The 18,590-nt window shown below is 54.6% G+C and overlaps 1 protein-coding gene across 3 annotated transcripts in view; it reads right to left on the reverse strand.

The window, feature by feature from the left end:
* Positions 1–18,590, reverse strand: part of JAKMIP1 (janus kinase and microtubule interacting protein 1) — a 136,061-nt gene that overhangs the window by 35,715 nt on the left and 81,756 nt on the right. For all 3 annotated transcript variants that reach the window (XM_030314237.1, XM_032593015.1, XM_030314240.1), the window contains 3 exons: positions 15,930–16,076; positions 14,809–14,949; positions 12,799–12,858 (listed from right to left, as the gene is read on the reverse strand). In XM_030314237.1, coding sequence (XP_030170097.1) covers positions 12,799–12,858; positions 14,809–14,949; positions 15,930–16,076 — 348 coding nt within the window. The remainder of the gene's footprint in view (positions 1–12,798; positions 12,859–14,808; positions 14,950–15,929; positions 16,077–18,590) is intronic.

The following is an 18,590-nucleotide window of genomic DNA, read 5'->3' on the forward strand; positions in this document are numbered from 1 at the left end:
CTCGGCCCCCTTGAGCGCCCACTTCCTTCTCCATCAGACGGACAGGGAGCCCCCGCCTCACCGGAGAGCGCAGAGTGAGGCCACGCATCCGCTGTGCCCGGCACGCCGACCCTCGATGGGCCCATGTGGGTCCTACTAAGGAGGGGCAGGGGGCCACGTGAGACGTCTCGTTCTACGTGCCAGACACGGGGAAAGGTGAAGGGGGCAGAGGGCCCGCAGATGGACCCCGGGCTCCAACCGGCTGGGTGAGTGGGGGCAAATTTTGTTTAACTTTTGAGTATAGAAACCTTGAGGCACTGAAACGATGAGAAGGAACAGTGCAACGGACCCCTCACGCGTCCATCGCTCAGAGTCGGAGGAAATTTTACCGCTCTGTGCGCCAGCCTCCTGGCTACCCCACCCAGTATTTTGCCCACCCCAAATACCGTGATATATGGGGCTTCGCACACATGCCCGCATTCAATCGGCAACCCCCCGACTGAGCACCTTCTAGGGGCACACACTGGGCGGGGCCTGGGGAACACCACCTGATGAACACCAGCCGTGCTCCCCACCACAAGGAGCTTCGCTCAGTCTCCTGGGGGGGGGGGGTCTGCAGACATCAACCCACAGTCACCAGATCGACCTCCCTTGTGTTAGGAACAATGTTTTGTTCGTTTGTTTGTTTCTTACAACCGATGAGTACTTTTCATGGCCATGAAGAAAGAACCATAATTAAATCCACAGCCGAGCCCCAGGCTCCCACTGGTTCACCCAGAACCTGGCTTTTCCCAGAGCCCCCTCCCCATCCCTCACCCCACAGAGGGATCGGGGCACACCCCACATGCTGAGGACCCGTCCTAACCTGCTTGCTTAAGCGGGCATAAGTCTGCAATCTCGTGCACCCAGATGTAAGAAAAATGTGGCCGCTACCACAATTAATAACATAATTAAGGGGTGCCCGGGTGGTTCAGTCAGTTAAGCGTCTGACTTCGGCTCAGCTCATGATCTCACAGTTCGTGGGTTCGAACCCTGAGTCAGGCTCTGGGCTGACAGCCAGCTTCTGAATCTGTGTCTCCTTTTCTCTCTGCCCCTCCCCCCCCTCACGCTCGCTCGTGCACTCTCTCTTTCTCTCAAATATAAATAAACATTAAAAAATGTTTAAGAAAAAATAAAATAAAATAGAATAGAAAGAAAGAATTCTGAATCAGGAAGGGAGAGGGAGACAGAGTGGACTGTTCTGTCATCTTCTACAGCTAGAGTTTCTCGAGAGGTTTTGCTAGAGGCACCCAGGAGGACAGTGAGGGCAGAGATCTGGGCTTTTTTATTCCCCACTGTGGCCCAGAGTCTGGCACACTGGGTCAACACCGGTTTTTAAATGCGTATTCGTGAACATGTCTTTGTTAACGAACTCAGAGCTAAAGCAACTTGTTTGCCCCTAGTTACGGGCTCGCGTGCGACAGCCCTTGCCCTCCCTCACACAGCCAGCACCGCTGGACCCCCGCCTGGTTACCCACCCCGGGTGAGTTTAGCAGGTAGGACTGTGGGGACCTATTAGGTTCTGTCGGCTTTCCATGATTCCTTCTCTCCAAGTAGAGGTTGCAGACAATCATATACCCCAATCTCCTCTCCAGATGAGAAACCTCACTTGAATGCAGGCATCGAAAACTCTCCAGACGATTTCCAGGGGGCAGCGGCCACGACATCCTGATGGTGACAACGGCACCTTCAGGAGCGACAGGTCTACGGCACTCAGAGGTCCTCTGCACGCACACAGCTCACCACCCCGAGCTCCAGGCTCCTCATTTCTCCGGGCAGCCATTCACCCGACCCTATTTCTTGTAAACACGGCTAATTGCGAGGCCTCTGGGGACAGTTCTGTGTTTGCTGCCATGTGGACTGACAGCGAGCAGTGATGCACGCTGACCGAGTCCCCGGGAACCATCCTGCCACAGCCTCTCCAAAGCCTCGGGACACGACCCCCACAGTCAGCCTCGCAGACCGTTCTGACGCCTCTGTTCATTACCCAGGCTCATCTGCCTCCTGAAACCTTGCAGGACGGCTAGCTGGGCACTCCGCTACCGAGTCCTGACACGGGGCGTTCACCCCGGATGCTGCAGACGTGCGTTTAAGGTGCTGCGTTTGTCATCAGCCGAACCCCAGACCCGAATGGAGCCCCTCAGTCCAGCGTGGCCCCAGAGACCAAGACCCCAGGGAAGCATGCAGCAGTGAGGGAGGCAGGATGAGGTTCCGTAGGGAGCAGGGCTGGGGAGGCCAAACACTCACATTCTGACCCTCTCCCAACAGGAGGCGAATCTGCAGATGCCGAGACCCCCTCTCCCCAACCTCGCGGAGCATACAGGCTGGACGAGTTTGTTTCCTGGAAGGATTAGGTTCTTAAAAGCTCTTGTATTATGCAGGAAGTCTAGAAGTACTGCATATATCCATGCCTTTGTTAATAAATGCAAGAGAGAAACAGACCTTGGAATGCTTAAAGAGAAAATCTGGGGGCTGGTTTCTTTAAGGACAATGCAACCAGTGCCTTATGCTGCATTTTCAAAATATATGTAAAATAATAGCGCCTGCCTCCGAGGAATGACAGAATCATCTAGAAAACATGGTTTCCTCTTTCTTAAAGAGCCAAGCACTGGGGAAATCGTTGAGTTTTCAGAGCGTCCACCTTGCTCAGATCCCCCGGGCATTTGTTTCCCGGGAACAGACAGTTTGGGAGCATAAACCCCCGTCTCTGCTCAGGGTGGCACATCTTCCCTACGGAAGGAGCTCGCTCGTCCAAGACTCCCATTTTCCCTACCCCCCGGAGTCTTGCCTTGCTGACTCCTCTTTACAAACTAATCCAGGGGCGCCTGAGTGGCTCAGTCAGTTAAGCGTCTGACTTCAGCTCAGGTCATGATCTCAGGGCTCGTGAGTTCGAGCCCCACGTCGGGCTCTGTGCTGGCAGCTCAGAACCTGGAGCCTGCTTCAGGTTCTGTGTCTCCCTCTCTCTCTGCCCCTCCCTGCTCGTGTGCTCTTTCTCTTTCTCTCTCTCTCGCTCTCTCAGAAATAAATAAACATTAAAAAAAATAAAAATAAAATAGAAACTCGTCCAAATGTTTTAAATGCAGCTTGGGCCCAAGTGAAAAATAAACGTGTCTGGTCCATTTGCACCTTGCACACACAGAGGTGGTCGTTCTCAGCAGATCAAAAGGCACCGGGGGAGGGGGGTGGGGTGTAGTGTCTCCGAAATAAACATCCCTCCGCTGGCTCCGGCCTCTGAGCCCCGTCTCCTGTCCCCCCGCATCACTCGGGACCACCAACCGCCAGCTCGGAAGGGGCCTCCCAGCCTCGGCCGTGTCCTCGCTCCGAACCGCGGCCGCCCAGAGCCAGACGCTTACCTTCATGCTTGTAGGTCATCTCCTGACAACCGGAAAAGTACAGACACACCAGGGCACAGAGACAGAGGAAAAAGGAGAAGTACAGCACGAAGAGGATGTACTCCATTGCCGGGCAGGGAGGTGGAGCCCGCGTGGGCCCCGTGTGCGCCCCGTGGGCCAAAAGCAGCCTCACTGGCGTCTGCTTGCAGACCTCTCTCAAGTCCTAGTGGAAAGCGCTGCTTCTCTCCCGGAACATTCTCCTTCCCTCCACCACGCCGAGCCCACTGTGCCCGAGGCTTCCTGCACAGAGATCGGGCTTCGTGGGCAAGGCCGCCAGCCCAAGGGCAGATCCAGGGGCCAGGCTGGCACGCTAGTCACACAGCTTCTCCCTCCTCGAGCTGCCTTGTCGTCAGCGCCCTCCCACAGGCCCCGGGTGATCACGAGGCCCCCTGGGGACACCACGCTAGCAACCACGATAGATGCGGAGACAGCTTCTTCCGGACCAGAGCCAAAAACGAGGAGGCGCCTCCCGCCTCGTGCGCTTGGGCAATTTGTCTGTCCGTCCCGGCCACCCCATGTGCACCCTGGACCCACTGAATTCACAGGATTCCCAGTGATCTGTCCCTCAGCATTTGTTTGACCGTTTATACAGACCGATGAAGCCACTAGCCACAGGGGGACTGCAGGGGTGCAGGCCCGGTGCTCCCGCCCACGCGGGGCCCCCACGGAAGCCCGCATTTCTTGGAGAAGCTTCTCTCCGCGAAACATCCGAGGTGAAAACCCACATGGTGAAAAAAATGGGCAGATGACACCATAAAAAAGTAAGACCTCTGTACTTCGAAAGATATTCAAGCGATACTAAAAGGCGAAGGGCAACCACAAAAGCAAAACATAGGCAAACAAGTGCATATACAACTTTCAATTTTAATAATGCTTGATACTCTGCTCCTTTCAAAGTAGCCACGGTACGAGCTATGCCCCCCAAGCCTTTCACTCATGTTTCCAAATGAGGAGCTCCCTGGGCCTGGTTCAGGGACAAGCCTGTGACCAAACTGAGCCAAGGAACGCGCGCCCTGGGACTCTTGCTGGAACCACTGAGGAGAGACGCCCTCCTACTACAGAAATTGCTAGGCAGTGTAACACCAGCTTAAAGCCGCCGAAGCCAATTAGGTGACCACCTGGGGAGACCCCACCTGAGAAAGAGCCCAGCCCAGAGGAAAGCAGGGTGGAAAGGTGGAGAGACACGTTCCCGGCAATATCGTGTGGGCATCTGGATCCAGCCGTGCCTGAAACCAGCCACCTCCAGACTTAGCAGCGATATAAATCCCTTTCCCTTCTTAAATGACTTTGGGTTTTTGAGACTCCCAATGAAAATAATCTTGGCTAATGGAAGAGGGGACGATAATCCTAGAAATCATGCCGTCTGCAAACTGTTGAGTTCTGGGACAAGCCTGAAGCCAATTTCTCGCCAGGCAGCTGTGCACCTGGACCCTCAAGAAGAAACAGGGACCGCCTTTGTCTGGCAGGTGCCTTCCTGGCTCTGGGGAAACCATGAGACGTGTCCTGTCCTGCTGGCTCTCGGACCTACTAAGACCTTCACCTCGGCCAGGGCTCCTCAAGGGTGAGGATACCCCTCTGCGCCCTGTCACCTGACATTTTGCTGTGCCCAGGTTGATGGCAAGAGGGATGGAGGATGGGAGGGGCTGAGAGCCACACTGCCTTGGCCGTCAGCCCTGGGCTCGCGGTGGACGTGAGAAACCTCAGGCCCGGGGCAGTTCGGATGGGACAGAATGCCTCATGACCACCACGTCCGCCTTGTCCCAGCACCTGACCCGGGGAGCCCGACTGAGGACCCCAGGCATAAGCCACGAGTACAGCCCTGCTCCCTGGGTTGCAGGACAGACCGCGTGGCCCCCAACGCCTGCTCTCCGTGTTGCCATCAACCGCATTCGACCGCAGCACCCCGGGTCCTCCGAGCACAGGGCCTCAGAAGAAGAAGATGGGGAGACTGCGCCACGTGTCGGGGCAGAAGGAGCAGAGGGCTGAGGAAGCCCAGAGACAGGGCCCGCCGCTGTGAGGGTGACGGCTTGTCGAAAACGGGGACCGCTCAGCCGAATCTTGAAGGAGCAGGAGGCGGTCAGGAGCAGAGGACGTGAGGGCACCGGCCCGAGATGGGGTCTGGAGATGAGGCCACACGGCAAACCCAAGGGACTGGAGCCAGGGTGTGCCAAGGGGGATACAGCAGGAGGTGAGCAGGGCCGGGTCCCAAAAGGCCTTGAGAGCTGCCCAAGGGGCCCCAACTTTATCCCCCGGTAAACGGGGAGCCAGCGTAGGGTTCTTAGGAAGAAGGTGGCGAGGCCAGACTTGTGCCTCAACAAGACGGTTCTGGGAGCTGTGGAGGGAGGAACGTGCTGGAAGCCAAGGGGGCAGCCAAGAAAGCAGAGGGGGTCCCAGGACAAGCGGATAAGGGCTCGAAGGAACCTTGGAGCGCTGGGAAAGCAGAGGCCTGGCAGGACGGGTCTGGGATCAGACAGCCTCTGCCTCAAGCCCCTGCCCGCTGGCTCTGGGGTCACCTCAACACTAGGCAGGGGGCCTGGGGCTGCAGGCCAGCCCCCAGCCAGCTCTTCTCCAGAGGCCTCGTTCCCAGTGTTGGGGTTTCCTGTCCCATTTGAATGTGCTGCCTGGAGCCGCCCTGACTTCCTGTCTATTCCAAAGTCTTCAGGTGTGGCCTCGATGTCCCGCGGTCATTGCTCTGCCGGATGACGCGCCCTGGGCAGCCCCATCCTCCTCCTGCTACCCAGCAACGTGCAGGGCTGCCCCAGGTCAACACATGCGGACGGTGTACATGGCTGGGCCGTTCAGCGGCCCGGGTGTGGCCTGGGACGCAGGCTCTGTGCCTGCACAATTGTCCCCATGCTCTACCCACAGGACCCAAATCCAGAGTCCTGTACCATCGGGCCCCACAAACCCAGCGGGCAGCATGGGAACAGCGTCTGGGGCCCCTCATGCTTCTGATGTGAGGCTCTGCCAGGCCGTGGAGGAAGGGACAGGTGACAGGGTCGCTGCCCGGCCTGGAGGGAACAAGCCCTCATCCCCTACAGGGAATGATACACACAGCAAAAGCCTTCAGCCGCGGGCCAGCCAACAGTGGGGAGCCGGGCCGGCAAGCGGCCTGAAGTGACTAGCGTTCACTTAGTGCAAGTTACAGAGCCCCCGTGGCGAGGGGGGACTGTGCCGGGGACTGCAGGCAGCCCCGTGAACGAGGCACATGCGGTCCAGCCGCACCTCGCTCAGAGGCAGCTGGCGACAGAGCTGCGGGGAAGGATGGCCCAGGAGCAGAGTCGAGTGGAAACGACAATCCGGGGGAAATGGGATTCCTCTGGGTACTTAGAAACGGAAAGCGTGGCACATGACGACAAACGTCCGGGTGCCCTAGCCACAGAAGGGCGTGCACACCGGCTCCTGTTCCGGGGCAGCGGCCGGCACCCCGTCCTTCCCACCACGAAGGAGCAGGCTTGGCCTTGGGGGCACAAGGTCAACTTTGGATAGGCCCTAAGTGTCTGATGAGCAGCGATACAGGAGCCACTGACCACGAGTGACCCACCAGAAGCTCCTCAGGCATCAGCAGTCCCAGGGTCCGTATGGGGACCGGGGGACCGTGTACTGACACTCGGGCCCTCAGAAGGGCGATTCTTCCCATGGTACTTTGGTATTTCTCAGCAAGTTTCCCAGCCTCTTGCAAAGGCTGACTACTGTCTACAGGCACAAGGCGCCGGGGTGGCTCAGTCGGTTAAGCATCCGACTCTTGATTTCAGCTCGGGTCATGATCTCACCGTTGGGAGATCGAGCCCCGCATCGGGCTCTGTGCCGAGCGTGAAGCCTGCCTGGGATTCTCTCTCTCCCTCTCTGCCCCCCCCCCCCCCAGTAAATAAATAAACATCTCAAAAAATAATAAAGGGCATCAAGAGCTCACCTCACTGTCACCTGAGATGGTCCCTCTTTTGAAAAAAGAGGACACAAATTAGAACGGGGGAAATCAAGGGCGGGACCTGGGAATCTGCAATCAACAGGCCCTCCAAAGGAAAGCTGTCGATTTAAGAGGAAGGGAGAAGGATGAATCATAATTTGTGGATCCCTGACTACATGCCAGGCACAGAGCTAGATACTGTGTATAATCTTCTGGATGTGGTGATCGTGGTAAGAACCGGGAAACAGGCTCCCCCAGGTCAATGCCACAGAGCCAGGAGCTGGACCGGACCTTCACACGGCTACAGGCTATGGGGTCTCAGCTTCAGCCGAGACCCCAGCCCCACGGTAACCGAGGTGTGTGCGCAAACCATGCCGATTTTGGCCACGCTCGCGTGCTCAGCTTTCTACTGAGACAGCTCCACGTTGTTAGACGGCAAGTTTCAGAGGCAGCAAACCTACCGCCCACAGGGGCTCCGTGTAGGGTTCAACCGTGACACTGGACTTCTGCGGAGCAAGCCCACCCTCCCCAGATGGGGCCTGGGGGACCGCCGGGGGTTCTCCCGCAACTCCTCGTGGGGGTGCTGAATAGCAGGGTCCCGAGGCGAAACGCCCACACCGGTTCTGTCCCCAGGAGCACGGTGAGACAGGGTCAGCAGCCTCTGGGGCGTAAGGGTCCCCCCCCACCCGGGATGAGGGCTGGATCTCACCACTGCTCTGCCATCACGATTATCTGCAGCAAACTGGGGTGTGGATGTGGGACCGGAGAACGAACCCCCTTCTGGGGGAAACACAGAGTCCAGGGAAGCTTGGACTAGCCAGGGAGCAGAGACGGGCTGTCAGACTTCCAGAAAATTCTGGCACAAAAATCGGTGCCCAACAAAGGCCCCGGCAAAGTGGTAAAATACACAGATACATAGCAGACAGAGCACGATGGAGGCATTTAAGGGGAAAAGGAAACTACTGAATCCCAGCAGCCTGCGGGAGGGAAGAAAGGGACACTGCCCAGGCCCGAGAGACAGCCCTAAGGGGTTACAAACCTGTGCAGGTCCCCACCTGCCCTGGACGGCTCCAGGAGTAAGTAGGAGCATGTGGGGGAAACTGTTCTATCTTGAATCTTGAGACAAAGACAAGAGGTTCATGGATCATGGAAACAGTTAAGCTGAGAAGACTGCGCACAGCTCAGGAAAATGCCCATGGAGACTCCCAAACCCCGCCTTCTGGTGGCAGTGAACTATTTCACTTAGGGACCGAACATCCCATCCTTTGACATGATCCAGTGTTGTGCAAACACGCTTCGCCGGTACAAGCAATTTGCTTATGCATTCGACAACTGTTTAGGGACACGTACTCTGTGCCGAGACGGTGAAGGGGGTGCAGTGAGCAGGACACAGCTCCTGCCCTCCTCACCCGCTGTGCACGCAAGCCTAGCAAACCACAAGTCATTCTAGGCCCTTGTAAAGTTCTCTTCCCATAAAGGAAATCGGGAAAAGGACAACGGAATCCTCCTTACTCCGCGAACTCTCATACAGGTTTGAAAAATAAAGTCACAGCTCAACAGGGGGACTCCCGAAAACCCTACTTAGAAGCTTTCTAAAACAATTTTTTTAATGTTTATTTATTTTTGAGAGAGAGAGAGAGAGAGAGACAGAGCACGAGCAGGGGAGGGGCAGAGAGAGAGGGAGACACAGAATCGGAAGCAGGCTCCAGGCTCTGAGCTGTCAGCACAGAGTCTGACGCGGGACTCGAACTCACAAACACGAGATCATGACCTGAGCTGAAGTCAGATGCTCAGCCGACTAGGTGCCCCCCTACTTTAGAAGCTTTATGGGGCGCACGATGCCACAATACTCCCAGCTCTCCAGGCCGAATGCCTTTAGACCACTGCTGTTTCAACACATCCTATGGTGAAAACGGCATTCACGCACATGACTGGCAGCTGTACGAAACGATGCGTGTTTTCCGTACGGCACAGGGGGTTGTGTGTTCCCCACCAAAGCCTTCACACTCTGTGGATCCATATTTCAGCTTCCGGGAATCTGTCCATGGGAACAATCTAGACCCTGGCGCAGCTTCCTGGACTAAAGGAGGCCACCGGGGTGGCATTTACAGAAGCAGAAAGTCCAGTCCCTTAAAGCAACGGTCAACACCCAGGGAATACAACAGAACCGGCCCAGAACGCTGCCTACCGTAAACACACTCCGCGCCAGGAGTTACAGCTGCCAGGAGCTAAAAGCAAACATGTCCGGCACCGAATGGAACACAAATTTATGGCCCATCTACTCAACGGATTATATAACCATAAAAATTTGTTTGTATGACGACAGGGTCATGACACGGATAAATGCTTTATGGTAGAACGTTAAGTAAAAAAAAAAAAAAAAAAACAGGAAGCAACAGCATACTCTACAGTCACAGTTACGTTATCAAGAAAGAAAAAGATGGGGCAGATCAAGGGCTGGGGGTGGGGGAGGGGCTGCATAAAACGCCAGCATAGATGGCGCCAGGGAGGCCCCGCGGGTGACATTTTGCTTATTTCTCAGGTTAGTCTGTGGTGCTGTGATATTGCTTCCCAGTAAAAGTGAATATTTAAAAATAAACAAGTTGTGGGGCGCCCGGGTGGCTCAGTCGGTTGAGCGTCCGACTTCGGCTCAGGTCACCATCTCACGGCTCGTGAGTTCGAGCCCCGTGTCGGGCTCTGGGCTGATGGCTCAGAGCCTGGAGCCTGCTTCGGATTCTGTGTCTCCCTCTCTCTCTGCCGCACCCCGCTCGTGCTCTGTCTTTCTCTCTCTCAAAAATGAAAAAATACATTTAAAAAATGTTTTTAATAAAAAATAAATTAAACACACTGTGCTGAGCCACTTCCCTTTCTGAGTCTCTGAGGTCAGTACATAGAGACATGTGCCTCATGCAGCTTGACTTAGTGGTGGAAACGTGGGCCTTGGAGCCCAGACTTGAATTTGAGCCTCCCCCTTGTCAGCTCACTTGGTCTCTGAGCTATTTCTATCCCCTATACCTACGTGCTTCCTGTAACCATCAAATGGAAAACAAAACGCCAGCCTCACGGGGCGACTATAAGGACTCAAAAACACAGCATACGTGACCACTCAGCCAAGTGTCCCAATTCGGCCCACAGATAAATTTTATTTGGGCCATAGAGTGCTCTATCAACATTTGTGCCAACATTTAACATCCTTAGATGTTTTTTTTCAATTTCATAAAATAATCTCTTACTGTATATGAACAAATTGATGCAAAATAAAATGATAAAAGGAGGTCAGGGAGAAATTGCTTACAACACATTTAACATTAATATTCCCCAGTATTGGCAAGGTAGAGAGAAAGAGGCCAGTGCGTTTATGGCCAACGAGACGAAAAATCAGTAGGAGATTTTTAGACATGTTCGATATTATCTGAGTTTAAAATATGGACATCACTTGATTCCTTACTCTTCCCCTGTGGGTCTATATTATAGAAAAACTTACATAATGTGTTTATTGAAGAATATTCTTTATGGTATTTCTCCATAAGGGCGGATGTCTGAACAGGGATGGCTTGGAATGATTAGGAAGAGGGAAGCACATCCATAAATGTACAAAGGAAAAACACTACAGCCCTCCTTTCCACAGTAGGACGACCTTGGCCAAGCCCTTCCCCAACGCTCCACGAGGGAGGAAGAAAAATGCTAAATACGCATTGGGCCACTCACTGCTATTGCTGCTGTAACAAATTACAACAAACTTTACAGCCCGAGACAACAGAACGCATCATCGCCCATCCCCGTAGGTCAGGAGTCCTGGTTCCCTGGACTGGTTCTGTGTTTCGGTCTCACCCTGATTTATTGCCAAAATCAGTTGTCGTCGCTTCCAGAGAGGCTCTGGGAAGAGTCTGCTTCCGAGTTCATGAGGGTTGTCTGCAGAACCCAGATCCCCTAAGGACGGATGTTGTCGCCGCCTTTGCTCCTGGGAGCCTAGCACCCTTGCACCCCCAATTCACAGAGCTGGCACTGACTCGTCGAGTCCTTCCCAGACTCTGAATCTCTCTGATGACCTCCCCCTACTGCTTCTCTCTGCCTTCCTTTTCCGCCTTCCTCCTGCGTGGAAAGGCTCCTGGGACGACACTGGGGCCACATAGATAATCCCCATCCTAAGGGCACCTGATGGGTAAACTTACACGTGCAAAGTCCCCCTTTCAGCGGTAACTAGATTAAAATCCTTAGATTTGATATAAAGTAAGGTGTTTGGGGTGAACTGGGCCCCCCTCTCCCCAAGAAAGACATGTTGAAGCCCTACCCCCGGCACTTCAGCAAGGTCACTGCCGAAGTACTTGGTTAACATGAGGGTCATGGTGGAAGAGGGCGGGTCCCTGACCCAGTATGACTGGTGTCCTTATAGGACGACAGCGACGCACCGGGCGAATGGTCTCTGACGACAAAAGCAGAGGTTGGAGTGACGCAGCTTCAAGACAAGGAACGCTAAAGCGTGCCAGGAAATCACCAGAAGCTAAAAGAGCCTGGGAAGGACTCCCCTACGGGTCTCAGAGGGGGCACAGCGCTGCCGACACCTTTATTTTGGACCCCCGGACTCCAAACCGCGAGACAAGACGTTTCTACTGTTCCAAGCCGCCGGGTGTGGGGTACTTTGTTACGCAGCCCCAGGGAGCTGATGCACCAGGATCCCCATCTCCCTCCCACCACTGGAGTATGTGGCACTACCCCCTGTTGCCTCCTGCTCAGGTTGCCCCAGTCCCCACCACTCCCTGCTGCCAGCCTCGAGAGCCACGTGCCTGTGGCTTTTCGGCAGCACATCCACACTGCTGTTTTCCCTAGAGAAGACAAAGATTTCTCTACAACCACATCTCTATTGAAAGAAAAACCAGGAGGGGCGTCTAGTTCAAACGAAAGACCCACGTCTCTGTGGCGGTGAAACGAGGTTCACGGGTTTAAATGCAAACTCTTTTTTTTTTTTTTTCACACCTGCCCCAATTTGCTCTGTTTATTCCAGCGTGGCCCCTGTGGCGTCTGAATTCTCCCCGTCCAGCTGTGCTCTCCCTGCCAGGACATCTGGGCACCGTCTCTATAAAACCACATCTTCCAAAAAAAGAACACGGTTCTGCGTTATTCGAACAAAAAGAAGCCCAAAGCTCCTGATTTTTTTTAGAACGGGATATAAGATGTCAGAAACCAAGCCCGAGTGCGTTTTGAATCCTTCAAAAGGTCTAAGTATTTATGCTTTTAATTTGGGGCAAACAGCGCCTGAGGCCTACAGACAGAATTCATCGGTGAGTTTTCCATGAATAAATTACAGTCACTGGTCCGCGGCCATAACCGATGCGCCGACAGACGCGGTAACAGCTTTTTCACCACCAAACGTGCAGACATGTGAGTGTCCCTGCCGTTAGGACCCCTCACGGATTGCTTGCGTTTCCCCCCTCCCCTGGACCATGGACACCAAGCAGGACAGCCACACCCCCGCAGACTCACCTTGGGTGGCTTCAGACCTTTCCCGCGATGTCGTTTGGAGCGCAAGAGACGTTCTCTCTCCTAGAAGGAGATACAACGGTTGGCATTATCAGCCAGCCTCATATCACACCAGCCAACCCAACTGGCTCCCAAAGTGCGCCTCCCCACCGTCGGCACTGGGTGTGAGTTCGTCCAAGTTCTGAGCACCCGCGTGATGGCCGCCTCCCAGAACTGCACGCTACAGAGCCACCCCATTTACTCGAGTCCTTAATGGGACTGGGACTGTCTTGACCAAAAAATACCGAAGTGCGCCAGTCCTGAAAGCCCCAGCCTGTCTGCGCTGGGGGCTGGAAGTCATAAAGCACAAGGCAGTGCTGACTGGCGATCGCCGTTCTGTCAGTGACCACAGCCCAGGATGAAATAGTTTGCGGCTTTGAGCTCAGACAGAGCCGGGTCCAAATCTTCATGGGCCTCCTCTGAACCAGGTGACGCGTTTTATTTCTCTGACTCTCAGGTTCTTCCTTTGCTCTATGGGGCTAGAACCTACCAAGCAGCGTGTCCCTAAGAAAGAAACAAGAGCCTGTGGCTGCTTGGTGGCCACTGCCAGTAAGATCGGCATCTGCAGGGCAGCGGAAGGAGTGGCAGCCTTTCCACTCCAAGCAAAACCAGGACGTCTCTCCTTTCTAACTCAGCCCTGCTTTTCCCCTTGGCTACCGGGACACCCAGAGGCAAATCTGCTGTTTGGTTATAGCCCTTATGGTCTACCCATCCATCCCTCCTCATCTCAATGGATGCAGCGATCTTTATTTTTTCTGGGATTGTTGGTTTATCATTCCTCTTTCAACTTTATCGTCATTTTATTGAAGGTGTGTTTTCATCTTACGTTCTACCAAGTTTTTGGGTAATGGAGAAAGATGAGAGGAAGGATGGATAGAAGGAAGAAGGTATGGCAGAAAGAGGGGGAGGATGGATGGATGGATGGATGGATGGATGGAGAAATGGAAGGAAGAAGGGATGGAAGGAGAGAGAGGATGATGGGAAGATGAGAGGATGGATAGATGGATGGATGGAAGGAAGGAGAGGGTGGATGGATGGACAGATGGAAGGAAGGATGGATGGACAGACAGATGGAAGGAAGAAGCTATGGGAGAAAGAAGGGGTGGATGGATGGATGGATGGATGGATGATGGATGGATGGGTGGCCGGACAGCTGAGGGATGGAAGGAGGGAGGGGGGATGGGAAGATGGGAATACGGACGGAGGCAAAGATAGATGGAGGGACGGGAGGGAGAATGGATTGGTGGGTGGAAGGAAGAAGGGAAGGACTTAAAGAGAGAGGAAGATAGGCCAGCAAAGCGAACTTGACAGTTATGGTCAAAGCTTTTTCTAGAATTTTGATCACTGGCTTTTCTACTCTTGGAAGACCAATGAGTGGAACCATCACATTCCCTCTTGGGCATTAAGAACACACTTTGCTTCTAGGGTCCAACTGAAGCTTCCTGCAAATGCTCTCTTACTGGTGCCTAAGCTCCTTTCACAGACAGAAAAAGGATTCTCTGGATGTAACAGTCGCCTACTAAGACACACTCCTCTCCCCTTAACCTTGTAGATGTAGAGTCTCAGCCAGCCCTTCAAATTCTAGCCTGATTACAAGGTTCAGGCTTTCAAGTTCATGGTCTGCAATAACTAAGCTAAAAAAAAAAAAAAATAGACTTCTCAGGGACAAACTGTGCCCACTGTGTCCAGGCCAGACGACCCATTCCTAAAACGGATGCTGCTTCTTAGCAACAGCAAACCAGGGAGAAGAGTTGAGAAAAAGAGTAGCCATGGAGACGGCTTCCAGGCACCAGCGGTGTCTTTTACACAAAGTCGAGGCTGCTGTCTGGCTGAATTAAAGCAGCAAGGTGCCCGCGCGGGTGAGCTCCGTGAGACCCCACCCGCATCAGCAGCAGCGCCCTGGAGCCTCGATGCCATTCGTCACACCGCGTCGCCCGGCGCCACACCGAGCGATGTCACCAAGCGCGAACGTACCAGCGAGAGGTCGTCGATGACGTGCTGTTGTTCCAGAACCTGCAGCCGTAGGAACTCGATCTCCTGCTCGTCCCTCGTCAGGCTGAGGTCGTTCAAGGAAGTGTGCCGCTTCAGGGACGCCTGCGCCGACAGCTTCTCTTTCTGCAGCCAGAGGGAGAGCGCCCAGCAGGAGGTTGGTTACAGCGCGAGCACCCAGCAGGAGGTCAGGGAGCACCCAGTGGGAGGTCAGGGGGCTCCCGGCGGGAGGTCAGGGGGCACCCGGCGGGAGCTCAGGGGGCACCCGGCGGGAGCTCAGGGATGCAGGAGGGAAGAAGGCTACCCAGTCCCCACGCGGGAGGAGGGGACAGGTGCAGACCAGAAGCAAGCTGCAGGCGGAGAGAACGAGCTGGGCAGGCGTGGGGGTGGGAGGTGGTCGTCCAAACCCGGGCCCTGGAGGCTGGACGAGGGAGCTGGGGAGGCAAGGCACGCCACCGGCGATCGTGTCCCCCTCACACCGGGGCCTGCTGGGGTGCGGGGAGAAGGGCACCCCACCTCCCAGAGCCTCAGCCTTCTTGCTGGAAAAGGGGCGACTGACACCGCTTGGGACAATGAACCTCGGACTCCCCCACGAGCCAGCAGTTACAAGACACCGCCCTGGCCACAAAGACCGAGCACTCTGATGGGAGCAAACGCAAATCCCTGATGCAACGGTGGCCGTTGCTCTCACGTGCGAAGCGTCTGCAAAGAGCTAAGGATTCCGTGAGGCCTTTCCATGCCAACACTCCACCCTCTGGGTAGCCCCGCGGTGCTGATAACCGCATCCCCCCCCCCCCACTTTATGGATGAAGACGCTGAGGCACGGAAAGAATGGGGCTGTGTCTGAGGCCCCGGGGGCGGCAGGGGGTGGGGGGGCAGGGCTGAGGCGCAGACCCAGCTGCGGGCACTGCCTGGCCTTCTGCCTCCGGGCACAGAGCCCTCAACACCGTGCCCCCTAGAGAAGCGGGGCCAGCAGGGCTGGGCAAGGTCGGAGAGCCGTGGCGAGCTTCCTGGGGGAGGCGGGGCTGGGCGGAGACTGTGGGCTCCGAGGGTCAGTCGGGGGCTGCAGAAGCCCAGACAGAGACTCGAACCCAGGGCTGACTCACCATTTCCACATTCTCCCTCATGACGCTCTTGATTTTCTCCTCCATCCTCTGGATACTCTGCAGCAAATCTTCATTCTTCTTGTTCATCCGCTTGTTCTTCTCCACAAGGGGCTTCAGCTGGACCTCGGTCTCCCGGGAGCGTTTCAGCTGCGATCAGAGAGACACAGAAGGCCGGTGGCCGTAAGGCCCAGCGGACTGCTGACGTCACACCCCGGAGGCCAGCAGGGGTCCGACCCGGGACCGGAGCTGCCTCCGCTGGGACCACAGACCCCAGGAAGATCCCACAACCACCTGGATCCCAAACACAGTATCCCACCTGAGGCTCGGGGGGGCCTCGCGTAAGGCAACAGGGGAGGCCCACAGATCCGCCCCCGGGCACCCCGCTGGCAAGTGACCTGTGCTGGGTCCACTGGTCTGCACTTCCTTCACCTCTGGGCATAACCCCCAGGGGTCCTGGGTCTCACGCGCAAACGTCAATCCCATGACCCGGCTGCTCCTGGCCACCATTCCTCCCCAAGTACGGACCTAGCAGAAAGCTCTACCTTCTTGAGACAGCAGGCAATCAATCCTGGGCCCCACTCCACGCCAGACTCGGTGCCGGGACATCAAACCCGAAGGCGTTCCCTGAGTCTGTACAACTAGGGGCTGTCCTTCCAGTCTCTCCCGTGGGATCAGCGCTGGGGGAGCCCCTCTGGTGCCTGGGGCCCTGTGCTGGGGGCTGAATCGAAGGGACGGCACGCCAGGGTGCCCGTCCAACGTCAGAGGAAGAGGGCAAAGACAGTAAAGGAGGTAAGAACACAGTGAGCCAAGCGCGGGCAGATGTTCCAGGCGGGGAGACCACGCGCCCTGAGGTTCAGAGCGGGCAAGAACACAGCTCGTTCAGTGCAGCGGGAACACAGAATGTGGGGTGCTGGGCGTAGAGAGGTGGACACGGTGAGGCCTGGTTTCGGGGGCTGGAGAACTCTGTCATTTAGTTTCTGCCCCGGCCCTTGAGGGCTGCTCTGTGTGGTCGGGTCTGCCTTCTCGAACACACTGTGCCTCCCCACAACCCCAGGAGGGGCCCCATCCCCGCTTTACAGACAGAGAAACTGAGAGCAAGGAGGTGGGATGCTGTGCTCGTGGCCACACAGAAAGTGCTAGAACCAAGAATCAAGCACAGGGACTGACTACAGATCCCTGATTTTGGTCGCCAGGTTGTAAAGTTAAGATCAAGCAGTCTGGCGGGACCCACTCAAATATAAAATGGACCTTTGAGGGGCGCCTGGGTGGCTCAGCCGGTTAAGCGTCCAACTCTTGGTTTCGGCTCAGGCCATGATCTCACGGTTCCGTGGGTTCAAGACTCGCGTCGGGCTCTGCGTTGGCAGAGAGAAGCCTGCTTGGGATTCTCTCTCTCCCTCTCTCTCTGCCCGCCCCCCACTCACACTGTCTCTGTGTCTCTCAAAATAAATTAATAAACTTTATGAAAAAAAATAGACCTTTGACCCATACATTCTACTTCTGAAAATCCTCAGAGGAATAAAATTCCAAGTGGTAACGGCAGAAATGTGTCTTCGGGTGGCATATGCCCATAACAGCAAAGAAACCCGAGCAGCCTAGAGGAATGGGTGAATGAGCCACGGGTCGTCCTCAAAGGGGGGCGTGAGCCGTGCACCTGCCCAAACGACAGCCGGAACTGATGAATCATGGGAAAAAAGCAAGTTGCAGAACAATAACACAGAGGAGAAAATATCCTGTCTGTAACGGCCAAACGACAACAGAAAGTCTCCCGGTGGGTGTCGATATATCTACACCAGTTTTAAAAGCATGTAAGAACCACCCCCAAACAGCTAATAGTAGTTATTTCATGATTTGAAGATCAAAGTGCCGGCTAGCTGCTCAATTTTTGCTTTAAACACTTCAGTGTGCTCCAAATTGTTGCACACAAGCTACATTTCTTTTCTAATCTTCTCAGTGAATTATTATGCAGTACACGAGGGACTTTTTTTAGTTAATGAATATTTAAGCGAAAAGCGTACATCTAATATTAGACATGCAGTCTGATTAAAGCCACTTGAAAATATGCTTTTAAAAATAATTGATGGAGGCGTGCCTGGGTGGCTCAGTCAGTTAAGCGTCCGGCTCTTGATTTCGGCTGAGGTCATGATCTCACGGTTCGTAAGATCGAGCCCTGCTTCGGGCTCTGGGATGACAGTGTGGAACCCGTTTAGGATTCCCTCTCTCCCTCTCTCTGCCTCCCCCTTGCTGTCACTCTCTCTCTCTCAAAATAAATAAATAAAAACATTTGAAAAAATTAAAAAAAAAATACTTGAAGGCAATGACTTTACTTCGATCCTGTTAAGATTACAAAGAGGTGACTCTTACTCACGCTGTTCATCTCGCATGGTTCTCACACACTATATAGATGCACTTGCTTTCACGATAAAATTTAGAATCAACAGAAATATGACAAGACACTTGTCAAGAAGTTTATGTACCGACTCCCACGACATAAAAGTTCACTTCGCTGTTTATGCAGCAAATTTACACATATTCAGGAAACTACTCTTTTTACTAGATTATCTTTTTATTTGTTTATTTATTTAATAATTTTGAGAGAGAATGTACATGTGCCGAGTGGGGGAGGGGCAGAGAAAGAGGAAATGGGCGTCCCTAGGGATTCAT

The sequence above is a fragment of the Lynx canadensis genome, chromosome B1, assembly GCF_007474595.2.
Source record: "Lynx canadensis isolate LIC74 chromosome B1, mLynCan4.pri.v2, whole genome shotgun sequence".
In the NCBI taxonomy this organism is placed as follows: domain Eukaryota; kingdom Metazoa; phylum Chordata; class Mammalia; order Carnivora; family Felidae; genus Lynx; species Lynx canadensis.